At 49.2% G+C, this 21,139-nt stretch overlaps 1 protein-coding gene across 2 annotated transcripts in view; it reads right to left on the bottom strand.

The window, feature by feature from the left end:
* Nucleotides 1-14,095, bottom strand: part of Rabep2 (rabaptin, RAB GTPase binding effector protein 2) — a 14,930-nt gene extending 835 nt beyond the window's left edge. The window contains exons 1-12 of one of the 2 annotated variants that reach the window (XM_021635833.2): nt 13,969-14,095; nt 13,377-13,586; nt 7,993-8,150; nt 4,807-4,917; nt 4,364-4,708; nt 3,839-3,934; nt 3,647-3,745; nt 2,252-2,407; nt 769-946; nt 650-661; nt 500-555; nt 134-250 (exon numbers count right to left, since the gene is read on the bottom strand). In XM_021635833.2, coding sequence (XP_021491508.1) covers nt 134-250; nt 500-555; nt 650-661; nt 769-946; nt 2,252-2,407; nt 3,647-3,745; nt 3,839-3,934; nt 4,364-4,708; nt 4,807-4,917; nt 7,993-8,150; nt 13,377-13,586; nt 13,969-13,996 — 1,566 coding nt within the window. In that variant the 5' untranslated portion in view covers nt 13,997-14,095. Of the gene's footprint in view, nt 1-133; nt 251-499; nt 556-649; nt 662-768; nt 947-2,251; nt 2,408-3,646; nt 3,746-3,838; nt 3,935-4,363; nt 4,709-4,806; nt 4,918-7,992; nt 8,151-13,376; nt 13,587-13,935 lie in introns of both variants that reach the window. The other variant, XM_021635832.2, reaches the window with a different exon arrangement.
* Between the last annotated feature and the right edge of the window lie 7,044 nt (nt 14,096-21,139).

Genomic DNA, 21,139 nt, shown 5'->3' on the forward strand with positions numbered 1-21,139 from the left:
AGCTCACGGGTGGGGGTGGGGGAGACATGCCAGGAACAGACAAAGGAGCTCTCCTAATTAGGGACTGTCCCTGTGAGACCCGGGACAAGCCACCCAGAGCCGTTCGGGCTGGGTACGAAAGGCCGGGTCATACCTGCAGGGCCTGGGACAGTCGTACGAAATCCCTCTGCACCTGCTCACTGGTCTCCAGCTCAGCCTGCAGCCGAAGTGCCTTGGCCCTCTGTTCAGAGAGGAGGTCTGTGAGCTGGGCCTGTGGGGACAAGATGTGGAGCTGGGGCCTGACTCACTTAGGCTAGATGAGAGGGTGGGTGGCCACAGCCATGGGATGACCCACACTGGTGGCCCTTCAATACCACCAGACTCTGGCCTCCTCTGGCTGGAGCCAGGTGGCCGCTGTAGGGCTCCCTGCCACCTGGTCCTGCGGGAGACAGGTAGGGAGTGAGGGGGGCCGTCACCGCACGGCTGTATTACCCAAGCCATGCCACTGGGTGCCACTCACCTTGCGTTGCTCTTGCTGGACCCGCTCTGTCTCTATTCTCAGGCTGCACAGGGATGCTGGGAAGTCAAGGTGCAAGGGGACTGGAAGTCAGGTCCACACGGTCCCAGCCCCGCTGCTGTAGCCCTCCACAAGGTGCTGACCCCTACTCACCCTCTAGAATATCTGCGGGAGTAAGACAGAGAGGTCACGGCTGGGTCTCCCCTGTGCCTCCTCCTGGTGCCCACACCCAACACAGGGGGCCCTGTGGGGCCTCACTCTTCTTCCCTTACCTGTCTCTTCTCGCTGTGCCCTCAGCTGTCCCTCCAGGCTGGCCTTGGCGGCCGTCTCCTCCTCTAGTGCCTCCCGCAGCTTCACGATTTCAATGCGCAGGCGCTCAGCCTCATGCTCCTGGGTCTGTTGCCTGGCCCGCGCCTGTTGCCGGGTGTGCCGTATCAGCTGATGCAGCTCCTGCAAGAGACACGGGGGGGGGGGGGGCCTGCCAGGCACAGGGCAGAAGAGGAGGGCAGGCGCCACTGGCCAGGTGGACAGTGAGAAAAGTGGTAAGGGAGGGAAGACGGAGTTAAAACAGAAAAGAAGCCAAATGCCACAGAGAGCTAAGCAAGCTAAGCAAGCAGCAGAGTGATACGGGGATGAAGGAATGGGAGACTATGACTGTATGGAGGACTTACTTTGAAGAATAAGTGCAGAAAGTTCCAGAACCCTTGTAAGTTTCCAAACAACTCAAGTTAAACTCTCCATTATGTACATACTGAGAACTACAATTAAAAAGGAGCAGAGAAGGCTGGGGATGTGGCTCAGGTGACAAGAGTGCTTGCCTAGCATGAATAAGGGCCCAAGTTTGATCTCTAGCACTGTGAAAACTGAGGGCCAGGCGGTGCTGGTGGACATTTCTAATCCTAGCTCTTGGGACACAGTGGCAGGCGGTTCTCTGATATCAAGGCCATTCTGGTCTACAGAGTACACATCAAGACAGGCAGGGCTACACAGAGAAACTCTTGTCTTGAAAAAACAAAAAACAAAACAACTCACACCAAGCCAATGAGCAAACTGAGGCAAGATGGAAGCAGGACAATCAGAAGACATCCTTGACTATCCAAGGAATCCCAAGCAAGCTTGGGCTATAGGAGACCATCTCAAAGAAACCAAACCAACCAACCAAACAAACAAGAATTTAGGAAAGTGAGAAATGGAAGATGACAGGGTCACATCACACGGAAGTGGATGTTAGCGGTAACTTTCAGGGCAGAGAGAGGAGCTAGGTGACCTGCTAGAACAAATTATTTATAGATTAAGACCATCAAGGAGGGCAGGTTCAAAAAAGACTATCAGGAATGCAGTCTTAAGGACCCAATGTCGCTTAAAAAACAGCAAACAGCACGCTGGTGTGGTGAGCGGGGCCTACCTTTGGGCCCCACACTCAGGAGGCCAGCCTGTCTCAAAAAAAAAATCAAGGGCTCAAAGCACTGTTCAGTGGCACAGTGTTTGTTTAGTATGGACGGCGGTTAAACCCAGCGAGGGAGGCAAGGGCTGTAGCAAAAATGGCAAGCATAGTCACCGTTCCCTTTGCGTGTGGCCAGCGCTTTTCAGTTCTTCCTCTTTGTGCCAACCCTTGCAAGTGGATGGTTCCATTTATCAGGTGAAGGAAATAAGTCTTAGCCACAGCTGATATGCGAGAGCCAGGGTCTGCCCTCGGGTCTCCTTGGAGAGGAGACAGCCACAGGTTGCTGACACTAGGCTTCTGGTGCCATTTACCTGTGTGGAGTTTGGCAGTGGCTCGCCCTCGTCCTCCCGCTGCTCTGGGCCGTGGAGAGCAGAGGATGGCAGCTGCTCAGCCCGGAGCCCTTGATTTTCTTCATTTAGTCTTTTGACCTCATGGTGCAGGCACTTGTGAGAAGTGGCTAGTTCTGCCTGGGGACAAACCAAAGCACAAGGCAGTTGGAAGGACGGGTGTCTCTAGTTCCTGAGGCTAAGCCCAGAGCCCCACGGCTAGACGGACACTGGAAAGCCCTGGATGTCCTCCTGACCTGCTGAGAAAAGGACCTTCTCCCCAAACCCCCAACTCCAGATGGGTTTCTCTGTGTAGCCCTGGCTGTTCTGGAACTCACTCTGTGGACCAGTTTGGCCTCCGGATCACAGGGATCCACCTGCCTCTGCCTCCTGAGTGCTGGGTTTACAGGCGTGCGCCACTGCACCCAGCTGGCATATTTTTAAAAAAGATTTATTTCATGTTCATGAGTGTTTGCCTACATCTATGTATGTACATCCATATACCACATGGGTGCCTGGTTCCCATGGAAGCCAGAACTCTTGGAACTGCAGTTACAGACGCTTGTGAGCTGCCACAGGGGTGCCGAGAACTGAACCCGGGTCCTGTGAAAAGAGCAGCCAGCGCTTTTAGCCGCTGAGCCGTCTCTCCAGCTGTAGCCCCAGCCCCGCTTTGAGTCAGAGCCTAAGTGGCCAAGGCTGACCTGAACTGGTGATCCTTTTCTCCCCTCCGAGTGCTGGGACAGGTGTGTGCTACATCTGGCTGCAACCCATCTTTTGTTTTGTTTTGTTTCTTTAAGCCTAGGTTGGCCTTAAACTTCCTGGTAGTCAAGGATGACTTTAAACAACAGCAACAACTACTTCTTCTCCTCCTCCTCTTCTTTTTCTTCTCCTTCATTTCTTCTTCCTCTTCTTCTCTTCCTCTTCTTCCTCCTCTTCCTTTTTAAGTTTATGAGCATGGGACCAGGCCAGCAGGCTTTGTGGCAAGTGCTTTTACCCACTTGAGCCAGCCTGCTAGCCTCTGAAACTTTAAGTGCTAAAGTAACTGCCAGTTTTAAAACTGGCAGGCAACATACACACTTCCAGATCTCTGGCTTCTCTTTAAAATCAGAATATCTGACCCCCGGGACCTCACACACCTCTGGGTGGAGCTGATCAGTGTTGATTTGCTTTCAGTTCTTCTGATTCTACAGACTAGACCTACCCCCTCCCACATCAGCTCACAGTCGGTAAGGAGTCCACTCCAAGGTTGTGGGGTTAGTTCAAGATTACAGAGCTCTAACCACAGTCAGGCCACTCTGAAAATCTTTACTCAGCTACTGAGGGCAGCTGGATGGTGGGGCTGGTCCTGCCCCTTCCTCTTACCCCAGGCCCAGCACTCACCATCTGCAGCTGCACACGTTCCTGGGCCTGGCTCACGGTTCCTTGCAGGGTTCGAAGCAGCTGCTCTGAGTTCTGGACCTGGGCTAGGAGCACCTGCATCTGAGGAGGACAGAGGGTGAAGCCAGAGCGGTGCTGCCGGGCAGCAGGTGGCCAGCGGACTGGGTGGGGAGGAAGCGATGAGGCTGAACTCACCTGCTTGGCGCAGTCCTCGTTGCTCCGTCGCAGCCCCTCCTGCAGCTCGTCCCGCTCCCGGCTGACACTCTCCAGGTCCTTCTGCAGTTGCCGCCCCTGCCAGACCCAGGCCTCAGGCTTACCTTTCAGCCCTGCAGGCAGGGGACCATGCCTACTCTTCCCTTCCCCATCCATCCCTCGGTAGGTCCTGCTGCTCCTCCAACATGGAGAGAGCATCTCTGCTGCCATCTTCTGGGCTAGTTGCAATTTCTCTTTCTCTCCCACCTCCTCCCTGCCCCCAGTACCGGGGACTGAATTCAGGGTCTTACATAGGCCAGAGCCACACCCCACCTCCTTTTCAGTTTTGTTCTGGACCTTTCCCACCATAACATTATCTTATGCAGCATCTCTGTGCATGCTATGCCCAACTTCCTCTGCTGGGAGGGCAACTTTCTCTCCCACTGGCCTCCCACCATAGCTGTGGCGCAGTCCCATTCATATCCAGGGAGGCAGGAATGTGCACAGGCCCGGGCCCAGTCCACTCACCTCTACCTGCAGCTGCTCCCATTGGCTATCTGGAACAAGCTGGTACCCAGGAGGGGGTAGGTAGATGCCCTCAGGGACCAGAGTGCCAGTAGACACCAGAGAAGCCGTCTCTTCCTGCTCAGGGCTGAGGCCTTGGGGGCCTCGTAGGGACGCGCTGCTGGCCCCCCCACCGAGGGAGAAGGAAGAGATGGAGGCACTGTCATCACAGTTGTGGGCAAAGGCCTCGGCGGCTGGGCCTGCGTCTCCGCTTGGCTCCTCCAAGGGTTCCAGCGGGGGTGAGGGGTTCCTTGACAGCGGAAGCAGCTCCGAGGAGCCATGCAGGGAGGCAGGCTGCCTTGGTCGTCTCTAGGGAAAGTTGCAGGTAAGAGGCCGGGGGCCAGTGTCCCGGGAACCCCTCCCTCCCTTTCTCCATCCTTCCCTCGGCACTCCTGGCCACCCCTCACCTGGATCTCTTGGATCAGCTCTTCCGCCCTCAGGAGCTTCACCTTAAGCTCTGCAATCTCCTGCTCCATGGGTAACACAATCTCACGAAGCTTCTCTGAGTCCTCGTGAGCCTGGAGGGATGGGGCATTGGGCAGTGACAACCATCATGGATGATGGCCACTAATCCTCCCTGAAGGTATGCCCTCCCACTCGGAACACTGGCTCTAAGCGTTTCCAGGGAAAGGGGCCGAACCCATGACCAGCTTCCTCTTATCCACTTATTCTTTGTACGGTCCTGCCCGGACATTCATCCATCCCCAATACTTTCACTTACTCTTTAAGAACTTCATACATGTATACAAGTGTTTTGAGCAAATCCACCCCAAGTCCCTCCCTGGCCTCAACACGCATCTTTTTATATCAGAGGAACTCAGGTGTTTAGCTGGGCACAGTTTGAAAATGGTTTCAGTTTTCCAATACCGTCTAGACCGCTCAGCTGCTCTGGAACGGAAAGTGATCACACAACTTAGTTCTAGCTAAAGAGAGGTGAGTGCGTGTGCAAGGTGTGAATTTACAGGCCAACTCCTTAAAGGGAGGCATGTCTTTCTTTATGCCGCCTTGCTAGCTGGAATGCGGATGCGACTGCTTTGCAGTCAAGCAATCATCTCGGGCCATATGGCTATCTACTAGCTACAATCAAACAGCAATACGGAGCCGAGGTTTCTTTTCTATCCTTTTTAAAATTTATTTCTATTTTATGTACATTATCTGTCGGATTCCTAGAACAGCAGTTACAGTTGTAAGCTGCCATGTGGGTGCTGGGAATTGAGCTTGGGTCTCCTAAAAGAGCAGCCAGTGCTCTCCAGCCCCTCTTTCTCTTTCTGTCTGAGACAGGTTTTCTCTGTGTAGCCTTGGCTGTTTTGGACTTGCTTTGTAGACCAAGCTGGCACTGAACTCAGAGATCCGCCTGCTTCTGCCTCCCTGAGTGCTGGGATTACAAGCATGGTCCACCACACTCTACCTCATGTATATACATGTTTGGCTGGCATATACACATGCATCCTGTACCTATCTGGTGCCCCCAGCAGACAGAAGAGGGCATCTGATCCTCTGGAATTAGAGACAATTGTGAGCCACCAAGTAGGTGCAGGGAACTGAACAGAGGTCCTCTGGAAAAGCAGCAAGTGCTCTTAGCTGCTGGGCCATCTCTCCAACTCCAGAAGCATGGGTTTCCAATGACCTGCTGAACTGCTCTATCAGTCTGGACTTTAAACAGAAAAACTCCATCTCATTTAAACCACTGCTCACTGTGTTTCCAATTGCATGTAGCTAACCCTCATCTTTTTTTTTTTTTTTCCTTTTTCCTTTGTTTTTCAAGACAGGGTTTCTCTGTGTAGCCCTGTCTGTCCTGGACTCACTTTGTAGACCAGGCTGGCCTCAAACTCACAGAGATCCATCTGCCTATGTCTCCCTGAGTGCTGGGATTACAGGCTTGCAATATCGCGCCCATCTGCTAAACCTTCCTGTTCTCCCATCCCAACCACAAAGCCACCGACCATTTCTTGACTGTCTCCTTTCAAGCCTGGGATCCTCGTGGTGGGGTCAGTAAAAAAGTCCTGCCCTGTTGCCACGTGCTCCAGGCAACAAGTGCTAGTCATGCTCCACCTGTTACCACCTTTCTCAACTCACTCCATTTCAACCTCTCAAATCCCCCAAAGTCTCCTCAGACAAACGGTGTCAATTCAACTCACACTCTACGCACATGCAAAATACACAGCACAGCTAAACCTGAAGCTCGTCTGCTGTCCCGGACGCTGCCACTGAGCCACACCCCGTCCTCTGCCCCGAGGAGGCGTGGATGCACTTTTAGTGGAAGCTGCCAGTCAAAGCCTTTCTTTCCTGGGCCCTGGTTTTGCTGTCTGGATTTTTGAAGTAGGGTCTCACATCCCAAGCTCGCCTTGAACTTGGGTTTCTGATCCTCCTCCCTCCACAATGCTAGCAGTACCCATGCCCAGTTTTATGTAGTGCTGAGAATAAACCCAGGGCTTCATACATGCTAAGCAAGCATTCTAGCAACTAAATTAAAGCCCTCGACCTGGGCTCCTGTTTGATATTTGTCTTCATAAGCAGCAGTTTTACTCTTGCTCTTGTTTCCTCGGGTTCTAACTGAATAGCTACCTCACAGAGCTCCTGTGAAGATCAGATAAGGCAAGAACATATACTGATCATAAGACAGACCATACGGGCTGGAGAGATGGCTCAGAGGTTAAGAACACTGGCTGTTCTTTCTAAAGGTCCTGAGTTCAATTCCCAGCAACCACATGGTGGCTCACAACCATCTACTGTAAGATCTGGTGTGCAGGCAGAATGTTGTATAAATAATAAATAAATCTTAAAAAAAAAAAAGACAGAGTATATGGAAATATACATGCCCTAGAATTTAATTATTTTTATTTTCTTTGAGATGGAGGTGTTACTATGTCCCATTAGGCTAGCCTCAAACTCAGCTCTTTTCCCAGCTTCTCCAGTGCAGGATTATAGGTATGCGTCATCATGTGCAGGTATTAAAAAATAATTTAAAAATTATAGTGAGAGTGCTTGCCTAGCACACATGAAAAAAAAAATACTTTCATGCGTGTACATACATACACACACACACACACACAAACACACACTCTTCCAGGTTTCTAGCTGACTAAGGATGTGCCCTCCTATAAATCCCAGCACTCAGAAGCTGAAGCAGGAAGCCTTCAGCAAGTTCAAGGCCAGCCTGGGTTACATAGCAAGATTTTGTCTCAATGGGGATGGGGAGGAGAGGGGCAAAGAGACAGAGAGGCAAACACTCAGGGTCTTACTATGTTATCCAGGCTGTCTTGAAGCCCTGGGCTCAAGCTATCCTCCTGCCTCAGCCTCCCAAATAGCTGGGACTACCACTCACCCCCATACCCAGTTTCTTTTTGTTACTGATGATGGTAAGGGAGGCATTATACCATAGGGACTGAGAACAAGAACAGTTCACGCTGCTGAGCATTCAGCACTATGCCTAGCACAAAAAGGGTTATTAATTCCCTTCCTCTGCACAACTGACCTTGTTTCTAGAGGCAAGTAAGCTTAGTCACCTCGAGCAAGGATGTCCAATGGCAGGTGATGGGACAGCAATAACCACTATGATTCCAAACCCCAGGGGGAGGGAAGGCCACCCCAACCTTTTCCATTTGCTTCTCCAATGAGTCCAAGGGGTGGGCCCGGGCCAGCAGCTGCTTGAGGTGGCCCAGTTCTCGCGCCTTCTCCTCGGAGTCCTGCTGCTGCTGCTGCCGCTCCTGTTTCAGGGCCGCGATCTGGGTCTCGTAGCTGCTGATGGAGTCTGTGGGCAGGAAGGGTGGGTGCTTGGTGCCTGCCCTCTCCAAGGTGATAAACTGCAGCAGTTTCCGTGCTGAGCCGGGCAGAAATGGCGCCTGGCAGGACCTCGGCACCTCTGTGCCTTAGTGTCCTCGGCGGCAGAAGGGAGTATGTGACCACGGGTGTCTCAGGATGAAGATGACAGACGGGAGGGGTCAAACATCTGGCACACAGCAACAGCCAACTGGACAATGTGTTGGTCAGATATATTCCAACCGAGGAACTGGCCCCCAGGTAATTTTTACTAAAACTGTGAACGTATAAATCCTTGTTTTCTTTTTTAATTTGTGTATGTGTTTTGCTCTGTGTAGCCTTGGCTGTCCTGAAACTTGCTCTGTAGACCAGGCTGGCCCAGAACTGAGAGAACCGAAGCCTCTGTATCCTGAATGCTGGGATTAAAGGTGTGAGCCACCACTGTCCTTGTTATCAGTTAAAAACGGAGGAAGCAATACAGCACAGGGGCTAAGAGCAAAACCAGAATCCATCGCCATCCCAGCAGAGCGAACACAAAAGAGACTAAGATCCCCCAAAACCCGAGCTGAAAAGCCACTGAAGAGGAGATCGTTCTGGTATGTGCAGAAAAGAAAATTGAAAGCATTCCTTTCAGATCATTCATAACACGAACATTCACTCCAATGTGAGTCCTCCACGTTGCTAGGAGGTAACTGGACGAAGAAATTGATCATTACGGTTATTAGCCTCAGCATGCCAGAAGCTGAGGGCAGACTGACTGTCCTGAGACCCAGCCCGAGGCCAGAGGGAACGGGAGAGCTGACTAAACAATGCGTTGTAGGATAGCCAAGCTGAGCAGACCGGTCACTGACAATTTCCCAATGGCCAACAGCTGGTTGATGGGTGGTATCTAGGGTCCCCAAATGCCCACTTTGCTTCCTTAAGCACAGTGTGATACTCTACTTGATTTTGTGGCTAAAACAGGACCTGGATCCTAAGCCATGTCGGATACCAGTTCAAGGCCCTGCTTCCACGGCCTGTGACAGAGACCGCAGGCACTGATTACAGTATGAGCTGGATTTTGTTTGTTTGTTGTTTGTTTTTTAAGTGAGACAGGGTTTCGCTGTATAGACCTTGCTGTCCTGGTACTTGCTCTGTAGACCAGGCTGCCTCTGCTCCCCTAACACTGCCATTCAAAGTGTATCCCTAACACAGTGATTAAAGGTGTGTGCCACTGTCCTGTCCTGTCATCCTCCCCCACCCCCACAGGATGGAATTCTTGTGGCAGCAGTCACTTTAAAAAAATTATTTATTTTTATTTTATGTGCACTGATGTTTTGCCTACATGTATGTCTGTCAGAGAGCGCTTGATCTTGGAGTTACAGACGGTTGTGAGCTGCCACGTGGGTGCTGGAAACTGAACCCAGGTCCTCTGGAAGAGCAGCCAGTGCTCGTGACCACTGAGCCATCTCTCTAGTCACTTTCTATGTGACTTCAGGGGGGAAAATGTACAACTGAAGAATCAATTATGGTAGCAACGAGCTGGGCATGGTGGCACACACCTTTAATTCCAGCACTCAGGAGGCAGAGGCAGAAGGACCTCTGTGAGTCAGCTTCTGCGTATCCAGGGCTATGCAGAAAGACCCTGCTTCAGAACAAAACAAAACAAATTATGGGAGGCTGTAATTTCAGTGCTTGGGAGGCTGAGGTGGGAGGATTATAAGACTGAGGTTAGCTGAAGCTACACAGTGCGACCTGGTGTCAAACAAACCAAACCAAACTCAGCTAAAAATGTCACAAAGGTAGGGTTGGGAGATGGCCCAGATGGTAAAGTGCTTACCTTGTAAGCATGAGGTCCCGAGTTCAAATCCCAGGTACCCATGTTAAAAAAAAAAAAAAAAAGTGCTCAGTGGCTGCTTTTCTGGAGAATTCGGGTTCAATTCCCGGCACATACATTGCTACTCACAAACATCTGTAACTCAGTTCCAAAAGATCCAATACCCTTTTGTGGCCTCTGCAGGCACTACACACAAGTGGTCCAGGCATACATGCACAGACATTCAGGTAAGACAGCCATACATGTAAAGTACAAATATGAGTTAAAAAAAAACACGCACAATAGCATGTGCCTGTGATCCAGGAGTGAAGAGGCAGAGACAGGCTTGCTGGACAGTCAGCCTAGTTGAATGGTGAGCTACAGATTGAGAAAGAGAGCCTGCCTCAAAAATAAGTAAGTAAACAAAATAACTAAGTAGAGAGCAACTGAGGAAGGCACCTGACACTGGCCTCCAGCTTTCATATGGAAGTGCACAGGAAAGCACACATATATAAGCATGAGTGAGAATATGTCACACACACACAAAAAAATACACACGCTAGTACAAACACATACAAAAAAAAAAAAAAAAAAAACCTGGAAAAAATCTGATCTGCAGAACTGCCCCTGCCCAGTTACTAGCAAAACAAATGCTGCTCCTATGAATGTGTCTGGCGTGATCACTACCTGATGACGGTGATAAATATTTACTCTGGGCTCTGCAGATACAGCAGTTGACAGACAGGCCCACCACCGGCACTCACAGCTCAGGGAAGATCTAGCCGTGACAACAGTAAGAATGTGGGCTTCGAAGGCCTACTCCTCAACTATGGATCCCAGAGGAGGAATGGCAGTGTCCCATGGGCCTGGCCAGGACGGGGCGCTGGGAGATAAAGAGGGAATGACATGGTTAGCAGGGGCTGCTGTGTCTGGCCACTCGGGCAAATCGGAAAAGCCCAGATATAAAGATGCACAAAGGATGCAGGGAAGGCTGGGAAAGGTGACAGTGCGTGGCTCCTAAGGCTCTGAAAGTTAAGCGACAGCACACTGGTGACAGGTGGAAGTGATGTTAAGTGGACATTCACTTTTGTTTGTATTTTCTCCTTTACTTACTCATGTTTTTTGTTTTTTTTTTAAACAGGTCTGGAACTCGAGAGCCTCTGCCCCTTAAATGCTGGGGTCATAGGTTGTACACTACCATGCCTGGCCAATAGATGTTTATCTTTTTGAGACAAAGTCTGACTGTGTAGCCCTAGCTGGCCTGAAGTTCACTATATAGATGAGGCTGGCCCAGAACTCAGAGATATCTCCCTGCCTCTACCTCCCAAGGACTGGGACTAAAGGAATAAAGGAATGCACCGCCATGCCCAGTTCATTTATTTATTCTGAATCTTATTTCTTCGTGTATGTGATCACATGCCAAGTCATGCATGTGGAGGCTGGAGGGTAAGTTTCAGGGCTTGGTTCTCTGGTTTCTGCTGTGAGGGTAGAGGTCAGAGCGCAGCTTCAGGGAGCTGGCTTTCTCCTCCCACCTTGTGGGTTCTAGGTTCAAGTCAAGCCATCAGGCTTTTTCACAGTGTATCTCACTGGCCCCAGTGCATTAGCTTTATCTTTTTGTTTGTTTTGGCTTTTTGAGACAGGGTTTCTCTAGCCTTGGCTGTCCTGAACTCATGGTGATCTGCCTGCTTCAGTCTCCCTAAGTGCTGGGGTTACAGGCGTGCGCCACCTGTGCTCAGTTCGTTACCTTAACATGTACTAGTATTAGATACAGAAGTTGCTAGACTGCCCGGATTCAAAACTGCTGCTATGTGGGCTAACCTGTCTGTGTTTCTGTGCTTTTTCTGTACACAGGCAGATAACAACTCCTACCCAAAAGAGTTTGATATGAAGATTAAAAGGATGGTAGCTCCTACCCATAACCCTATTACCTGGGAGGCTGATGCAGGGGAGTTACCTTGAGTTCGAGGCCATCTGGACTATAAAATGAATTCCAGGTTAGCTTCAGTTACAGTGCAAGAGCCTTCAAGCAAAAACAGAAACCAGAGCAGGGCTGGGGACGCAGCTCAGCTGGTAGAGTGCTTCCCTAGCATACACAAAGCGCTGGGTTAGACTCCCAGGGCTGCATAGAGCCATGCGTGCTAGTGCACGCCTTAATGCTTGAGGTGGAAGATCACAAGTTTAAGGCCATCGAGATGGTTAGGTGGTTAAAGGGGCTTGTCATGAAAGCCTGATTCAATCTCTGGAACCCATATACAGGTGGAAAGAAAGAACTGAATCCACAAAGCTGTCCTCTGGCCCAACATGTGTACCATGGCATGTATGACATGACCCCCATCTCTCTCTCTCTCTCTCTCTCTTCTCTCTCTCTCTCTCTCTCACACACACACACCCACCCCTAACTAAAAAGAAGTAGTAATAGTAGTTGAAGTTGTTTATACACAGAGTATGGGGCCAGGCCAGGCCTTGTTTCTAAAGAAAGAAAAAAAGCTTACTTTTTAGAAAACATAGCTCTGTGTCTGGCATACCCTAAGTGTTAAAGGGCAGCCATTGTTCTAACTTATGATAGACGGTTTTCTTTTGCACGTGCACACTTCCATATGCCAGAGGTCAATATCAGGTTTCCTTATTTGCTCTCTACCTTATTTTTTGAGGTGGGGTATCTCATTGACTTTGGAGCTCTCTATATTGGCTAGACTGGCTGGCCAGCAAGCTACTGGTGACATGTCAATCTCCAACCTCCAGAGCTGGAATTACAGAATAAACTCCATGCCTGGGTAGGGCGAGAAGAGCATTTTAGGCAGTTTATGGGAAGCCAAGGTCAAGAGCAAACCACAGAAGGAGATCTGAGAGGGGAGGGGCAGTAGTCCAATAGAGCTGGTCATAGTAATAACTAATGCCAGGACACAGTGAGGGCAGGTCTGCTACCCTTAGACACTCTGACCTCTGCCTAGAGGAGAAGGGCAGGAAATAGGAAAAGGAGGAGGACCTCGGCCCAAGAAGGCTGGTGTCCACCAATCCACAGGGGCCCTGAGACAGAGCAGGAGAAGGAAGGAAACCACAGAACTAAGGTCTGGGAGAACAGGTTGAGTTTAGAGTCCTAAGTCAAGTCCCAGACGAAAATAAGTCTGGTTCAGGGAAATGAGAAGTTTCTGGCTCATATTCCGGGCTGATCTGACACCAGCAAAGACGAGAAATGACAACTGTGAGGGAATGGATGAAGACGAGTGCTACACTTGGCTGTGACTGACAAAAGTTGCTGACAACACTTGTGTTTCTCTGCAAAACAGAAAGAGGTACTCAAGTTCCGGGACACAGACTTCTCTCTGTCGAGGCTCACTTGAAGCCTTTCTCATCCTGCATTCCCTGTTGGAGGGATGGAGGCTGACGATCTGGAAGGTGGGTGTGTAGGGACGGGTTCCTCACCTTTCAGGATGGCCTGCAGGGAGGCCACCTCCTCTTGGCATTGTCTCCGCACTGCAGCCACAGCCTCCGCCTTGGTGCTCTCGCTCACCTCCGCTACAGCCTTCATGGTTTCCATTTCAGCCAAAGCCCCGGCCAGTTCAGCACGAAGCCGGCAGAGCTCACTGGACTCCGATGCATCATTTTGCTCCTCTTGGGGCTGAGGATCCAGCGCTGCGGAGGGAAAGGGACCAACCTTTCTCCCCATGGTTCACCTAACACCTCAGGCTACCCAGCACACCTATAACCCAGCCCCAGACTCCATCTGCACTGGCCTCATCCCACACCTGGCCCTACCCCTTCTCGTCTCACGAAGCGTCCTTGGCACGACTGTCCAATCCCTCCCAGGGGCCCCGCCCCTTCTTTCGCCCCGCCCCTTACCTTACCAACCCTCGGGCCACGCCCACCGCAGCGGGCGCTGTGCCCCGCCCCCTTCCCGAGCCTCCGCGCTGGCGGGCTGCCCGGCATTCGGCTCCGCCCCCGACCCCCCGCTCCCCACGTGCAAGGCGACGCCCTCACGCACCGACCACTGGCCGCCGGTGCCGCCAGTCCTCACCTAGGGGTGCCGGCGCCGCCGCTGCCATCGTCTCAGCCCAAACGGCGGATTCCCGCACTCGCTGGTGATGGCACTCTCGCTTCCGGGTCCGCTCGGCTGTTTCCGGATCCGCTCGGCTGTTTCCGGATCGGGTCTGCAGGGGCCGCAGGAATTGGGGGGGGTTGTGGTCGAGAGACGCCGAAGGCTTTGCAGCGGACGCGGTCTCCGCGTCCCGCCCTTTCTCTCTCCCGAGCTCCCGGGCTCGCTGGAAGCGCCGAGGGCCCCGGGTCTGCCGCAGTCTTCCCCGGTGCCAGCAAGTCTTCCACCTCCTGGGACGCCGAGCCTCGGCCCTGGAGGACGCGGCGCGCGGCCTCCTCCCTTCCCTCCGCCCGGCCGCCCTTCCGCCGGAGCCCGGCTCGCCTGACAGAGGAGCGCTGCCCAGCCCTCCCAGCACCTCCGCCCCGCGGGCCAGGGCTGGGTCGGCGTTCTGAAGCCGGGCGTAGTCAGAGGCAGAGGTGCGAAGGCTGCGTGTCTCCACCCCATCACACCTCCCCCCCCATCTTAGGGCTACCTGCAAATCCCCTTCTCCGCTCCCAGCGCCGGAAATCTTTCAGCCCGGGTCTGGGTCAATCTCTCATTATGTATGACCTCTCGCTTTGGAGGGTCACGGCATTTCAAACAAGTGCAGAGCCTGGCTTCTCCTGCCTCCAAACCGGTTTTCCATAAAGGGCGCTTTAACCTGGGAGTCCTTGGTTCTGTGTGGCCTCCTTGGAAGTCCTGTGAGCTAACGCCAAGGTGGTTAGTTACACCAGGATGCGTTCCTCATTTCTCTAGCGCTACACCCAGTCGTAGGACCCATCACTCCTGAAGTAGCAAGATAACTCTCCTTCATTTTCCCCTGTGTGTCTACTGGTGGGCTTCACCCAGACACAGTCTATAGTCAATTGGAAATCTTTATTTCAGCTGGTTGGAACTACACCCAGGTAATCAGGACCCAAGTAGCTCCCAGCTCCTTGCTCTAAAAGGGTCTTTTAAAGGTAAAAACCACATCCTGTCGAAGCCGGCAAGTTCCTCAGGCAAAGAGCGAGAGAGGGACAGGCAGTTAGTTGATGCCTCCACCCGCCTTTCCAGTGACTGGAATAAAAACAGAGTCTGATGAAAGAAATGGGTCTGGGTCCTTATCAGGAAGCCATGATTATCCAGCCAAAAAGATGAAAACAGCAGAGAAGGGATTTGGCTTAGTAGCTTACATTGCAGACTCCTCTGATGAAGAGGAAGAATATGGAGGCCATAAAAATGCAAGTAGCTTTCCACAGGGCTGGAGTTCGGGCTATCAATTCCCTTCATCACAGCCAAGAGCTAAACAGCAGATGCCGTTCTGGATGACCCATAGGAGATAGTGGACAGAGCTTTGACCCTCGGTGACTCTTCCTAGTAATAATGCATGCACTTGATTAAACAAGACTCTGGGACCTGTTCTGGGGGCCATCTTGGTCCTTTGAAGACGTTAGGGATGTGGTGTCCCTGTCATAAAGGGATGCCATTCTTTTTAAAACCCTATTCAGTGGCATAACATCCGTTACTCACTTAGAATCACAATTACCTGTCAAAGCTTTTTAACAGTTGATGAAATGTGCTTGTCCAGTGAAACAGGACAGAGTCATTGCCGCATATGTTTGACTTGGTCTAGCTTTTTCCAAATGAACAGCCTCAACTCTGTTGGAAAGAAAGTTTTATTTGTATTTTATTACTATTGGGTCAATTTTGATAACTGGTTACAAACAAAGCCTTACCATTTATTAGTAGGAAATGGTTTTAAGATCCTTTCTTCCAGTACTTACATTTAAGGCTAAGAGAGTTCCTCATTCCTCTTTCCATTTGGATTCTTTCTGTTTGGAAAATGCTGTTTTACTAATTTAAATGGTCAAATACAACTGGATCCTAAATAGGAAACAAACAAACAAACAAAACCCACATCCTGTTGTCCTGATTTGCAGGGCAGGGGGAGGTTTTGCATGAACAATTGGTTTAACAGAAGCTGAGATAAGCAGTTACTAGAGGGGTTTGAACAAGTGGGCAGTTCAACTGAAGCTAAGTTAGCTGAGGCATCTGGATCTCAGGTTCCTAGAATAGTGTTGGGTAATTTTCCACAGGTCTTCCATCAAGGAGATCAAATTCTAGTTAAACCTGAAATGGCCTTAGCAAGCATACGAGATAGAGGAACCCCTGTTCTGGCTTGCCCTGTCACATTAGCCCCTTTAAATGTAGTTGAAGTGATCTTCCCAAGGCATGAATCAAGTCTCATCACTTCCTGGCTTAAAGTGGGCTAGTTTGAAATTGTGCGAAAGACAGACCATTGTTCATCTACGTAAGTGATCTTCCCAACCCACGGATCAAGTCTCATCCTGGCTCAGATCAATCTCCTTTGAAAGTGTGCAAAGGACAGACTGTTCACCGAAAATATTGGTGGCAAATGTTCTCACGAAAAGGGACTTTTTTTTTTTTAATAATTAGCTATTACAGAAACGCAAATTAAGCCTCAGAGAGACATCACCACACACCTCTCAGGAGGAAGGAGGGACACCAAATGCTGCTGAAGATACGGAGTCCAGATGGTAGGAGTGTGAAATGGTGTGGCCTTTCTAGGGGAAAGCCAAACAGGAGATTGGGGAGGTGGGCCAGTGAGTAAGAGCACATGCTGTGAAAGCAGGAGGACCTGAGATCCCAGCCTCAGCACCCACATAAAAGCCAGATACGGCAGATGTCCCTCTAAGAAAATATTGAGAGACAGAGGCAGGAAGATTTCTCTTGAGTTCCAGGATAGCCTGGTCTCTATTAAGAGTGTTCCAGACCGGGCAGAGCTACATAGTGAGTCACTTTCTCAAAGAACAAACAAAACCATTCATTTTTTGAAAAAACAAATATGCCAGCAAATTCGGTGGTATGGGAAAGCAGAGGCAGGAGAATGGGAAGTTCTGGTACAGCCTGGGTTCCAAAACAAGACCCTGCCTCAAAAATAGCTCCCTTCTCAAACCCCAAAGCTTAGGAGCTCATGCCTGTAATCCCAGCAGTGGAAGATGATGGCAGGAGGGTCAAGATTCTAAGGTTCATCAAGAACCTTAGAAGTTTGAGGGCCAGCCTGAGTTACAAAAGACTCTGTCCTAAAGCCCAACCGAGCCAAAACAAACAAAATCAGAGAAAAACCAAACACACAAAAACCAGTTCAAGATCTGTTGACTTATTCCTGCAATCTAAGCACTTGGTAGACATGCAGGAGGATTGATGTATTCAAGTTCAGTTTGGAGCTGGTGGCTTATAACCATCCATAATAAGATCTGGTGTGCAGGCACACATGCAGGCAGAATTCTGTATAAATAATAAATCTTAAAAAAAAAAAAAAAAGGAAAAAGAGATAGAAGAAAGAATTTTAGGCATTAAAGACATCATAGTATACCGGGCTCCAGGCTGTAAAACTCAGCATGCTTAACAGCCCCACCTGCTAAAAATGAAAATAAGGCCTATTCCATCAAGGTTCATAGCTCTGGGAAAGTCTGTAAAGATTCTAACCCTTGGTTTTGGGCCATTTTTTCTTGTTAACTGAAGTGTTCCAGACCGGGCAGAGCTACATAGTGAGTCACTTTCTCAAAAAACAAACAAAACCATTTTTTAATGAATGGTTTTAATTTGCCAACCCAAAACACAGTTTTTGTGCTTAAAAGCTCACCCTGAGAAAGGCTTAGTGTGTATGTGTGTGTTATACATATATTTGTGTATGGCCATTTTCATGTGTAGGTACTGCTAGATTAAGGTGCCTATTTAATACATCAAAGTGGACCTGGCCACCAGGTTCTCCCAACGTCCCTTAGTCTCTACTTGTTCCAGGGTACTGCTGGCATAGCACACTTCCTAACCTGAACAATCCACCAGCATCTCTTCCCTGTATAATCCAGCCATTTTGGCTATAGCGGCCATTTCGCCCTCTTTCCCTTTTACCCTCTCGGATGCTTCCCCCCTCCCCCTCCCCTCTCCTCACATGGCTTGGATCAGGGTCATGTCCACTCTAGAGTCTCACAAGTGCCTCTGCCTCTGGCTATGCTCTCCCTCAAATCTGCAATAAACGTTCTCCATCATACCTAGGTCGTGTCATTCCTTTTTATTACTTTTTTTCATTCATCTGGTGCTGAAACCCGGGAATGATATAAATGACTTTATCTCCAGGGGGCTCAGCTGCTCTGAACCAGGCTGCTGGTCTGACTCTTCTAAGGTCCGTATGGAACATTTGTTTCTGCTGGGCTTTTGCCACCCACCATTTTTGGCCTCATTCCAAATTCTAGAGCCCACCTCTCCTTCTCTCTCAATCTCCCTGGCTTCCAGGGCTTCTGTGCTCACGTGGCTCTCTCTCTCTCTACTGGATAAGTGTCTCCTCGAGCTGCCTGCCTTTTCTACTATTTGCTACAAAAGCCACAACGGGTGTGAGGAAGCTCTCTTTGCCCCCACTGGGCTCCAACAACAAGGACAAGGACCATCTTTCCTCTCTGATTTGCAATGTTTCTCGTTGACAAGTTTCCATTCTGCTTGGGTGCTCCTCGAAGGAAACTATTGTCACTTTATGCACCTCGGCTTACCTAGCTTTCTTTCATCTCCCCCTTGAAACTTCCTGCCTGATGTCCCACTAAGCAATCTCGGCTCCTGCCTGCAGCTTCTGTTCTGGGGCTCCCTCCTAAAGTTGTCTCTACCCCCTGGGGCTGCCTGGTCTGTCTTTTCCTTATGCTCTCCTAGGCCTCTCCTCCCACAGCTTCTGGGCTGTCTCTTCCTTTTTCTCTCTTATTCCCGGATTACAAACAGCTCTGGCCTCAAAACAGATCAATGGCCAACTCAATTTCAAATTCTCTCATGAGGTAACCATTTCTGCTCCGGTACAAACAAATCCCCAAACATTTTTTATCCAAACTTGGTCTGCCCTACACTTCCAAAAGTCTCTTGTCTCTAAGGTTTTTCTACTTCCCACTTTTTTTTTTTTAAAGATTTATTTATTATGTATACAGTAATTTGCCTGCATGTACAGCTGCAGGCCAGAAGAGGGCACCAGATCTCATTATAGATTGAGCCACCATGTGGTCACCAGGAATTAAACTCAGGACCTCTGGAAGAGCAGCCAGTGCTCTTAACCTCTGAGCCATCTCTCCAACCCCCTACTTCCCACTCTTAAAAATCTTTCAAGATTTTTAATTTTAAAATTTCTCTGCTCTGTTTTCAAAAAAAAAAAAAAAAATAACAACAAAAACAAACTCTTTTAAAACTATGCTATAAACTGGGTGTAGTGCCACAGCCTGTAATCCCAGCACTTGGGAAGGCAGAGGCACTGGATCTCTGTGAGTTTGAGGCCAACCTGGTCTACAAAGCCAGTCCAGGACAGGCAAGGCTACACAGAGAAATCCTATCTCAAACAATCCCACAAAAAAAAAAAAAAAAGACTTCTGTAAACTCTGTCTCAGGATTTGTATGTTTAAAAAAAATCTATAAAATTTGTAACAAATTTGCTACAACTTACTATATATATGATTCAACTCTTGGTTAGAATATGTTGTATATATAATTTTGATTTAAAATATCATACTAGCCAGGTATGGTGGTACATGCCTGTAATCCCAGCACTTAGGAGGCAGAGGCATGCAGATCTCTATGAGTTCGAGGCCAGCCTGGTCTACAAAGCGAGTCCAGGACAGCCAAGGTGATAGAGAAACCTTGTCTTGAAGAACCAAAAAATAAAAAAAAGAAAGAAAAAGAAATAGGTCTACTAAAATAATAGATATTCTACAACTACAGGCAGCCATTTTTACTAAGATTAAGGGGTGTATGCCATGTGACTTCACCATCATCTTGATGAAGAGGACCACATGATATAAACCAACTAAGGCAGCACCTACAAAATTTCTGAGTCCTGCTGAGCTCTCCGCCTGTCATCATGTCTCTTTTTTTTTTTTTTTTAGATTAAGAAAGCAACAATAGCTCTCCAAAATATCTTGGGTTAGGGTGGATTTTTATGTGATGATAAATTCCCAAGGTTATAAAGATATATTCAGAGTAACAAAAATTAACTTAGCGCTACATATCTAACTCCTTATGTCTTTGCCAACTATGTCCAAGGCCAGGCTTCTGGAAAATCTAAATAAGGAACGACATGTGTTTGTTTGATAAATAAGGTCTACTCAGGTTCACAGTAATATTTGTCTAGTCTCTTTGTCTTTGCTAACTTTGTTAAGCCTCAGCTATTTAGATAAACTGAGTCACAGGAGAACCTGTGGTAGTCTGTAATGCTACACCATAAAAGGATGTTACCAGTCTTTCTATGGACTGTATTTATGATTTAAAGTTTACTGCATTAGAGTTTATCTTCAATTAAATTTTTCTTTTTCTTATTTTTTTTTAAGATTTATTTATTTATTATGTATACAGTGTTCTACCTGCATGTGTGCCTGCACCCCAGAAGAGGGCACCAGATCTCACGATAGATGGTGACGAGCCACCATGTGGTTGCTGGGGTGAACTCATGACCTCTGGAAGAGCAGCCAGTGCTCTTAACTGCTGAGCCATCTCTCCAGCCCCTCAATTAAAATTCAACTCAAAATTTTAAGGCTCAAATTTAATAGGGATAGAGCTGTAAAATTCTAATCTTATGACAGCTACCAGCCTGTAAACTGTTCTATAATTCGTTTGGTGACAGGCTTTGTTTAGCCTCCTGTGTATGTTTAAGGCAAGGAACGAAGAACAAAGTTTGTGTGGATCAGGTGTACTTAATGGTCCTCAAACTCTTCAGAGATCTGCTGAATATGGTATTTAATATGTGTAATAAAAAGGCTTTCCATGATAACCAGAAATGCCAGCTCCTGGTGGGAACCCAAAAGTCCTTTAAGAAGACAGATGGAGCATGACCACTTCACCTGAAGCATGGTGACACTAACCTCTGGGCGAAACTGCCACCAGGGCTCTCTCTACACAAATTGTGGACACTTTTGGGTCGATTGCCCTCCTTTGCCTGGTCAAAGTAAGGTCAGTCCCACATGTTCCGCCTCTACAGGAAAATCAGAGTTTCCGGGCCTGGCAGCCAAGGACCCACTGTAAATGTGTGGCAGCTGAAAACCAAATGCTGTCCTGTATGGCAGCCAAAGACCAGCCACTGCCCCCTGGGCAT

The sequence above is a fragment of the Meriones unguiculatus genome, chromosome 14 (assembly GCF_030254825.1).
Source record: "Meriones unguiculatus strain TT.TT164.6M chromosome 14, Bangor_MerUng_6.1, whole genome shotgun sequence".
In the NCBI taxonomy this organism is placed as follows: Eukaryota; Metazoa; Chordata; class Mammalia; order Rodentia; family Muridae; genus Meriones; species Meriones unguiculatus.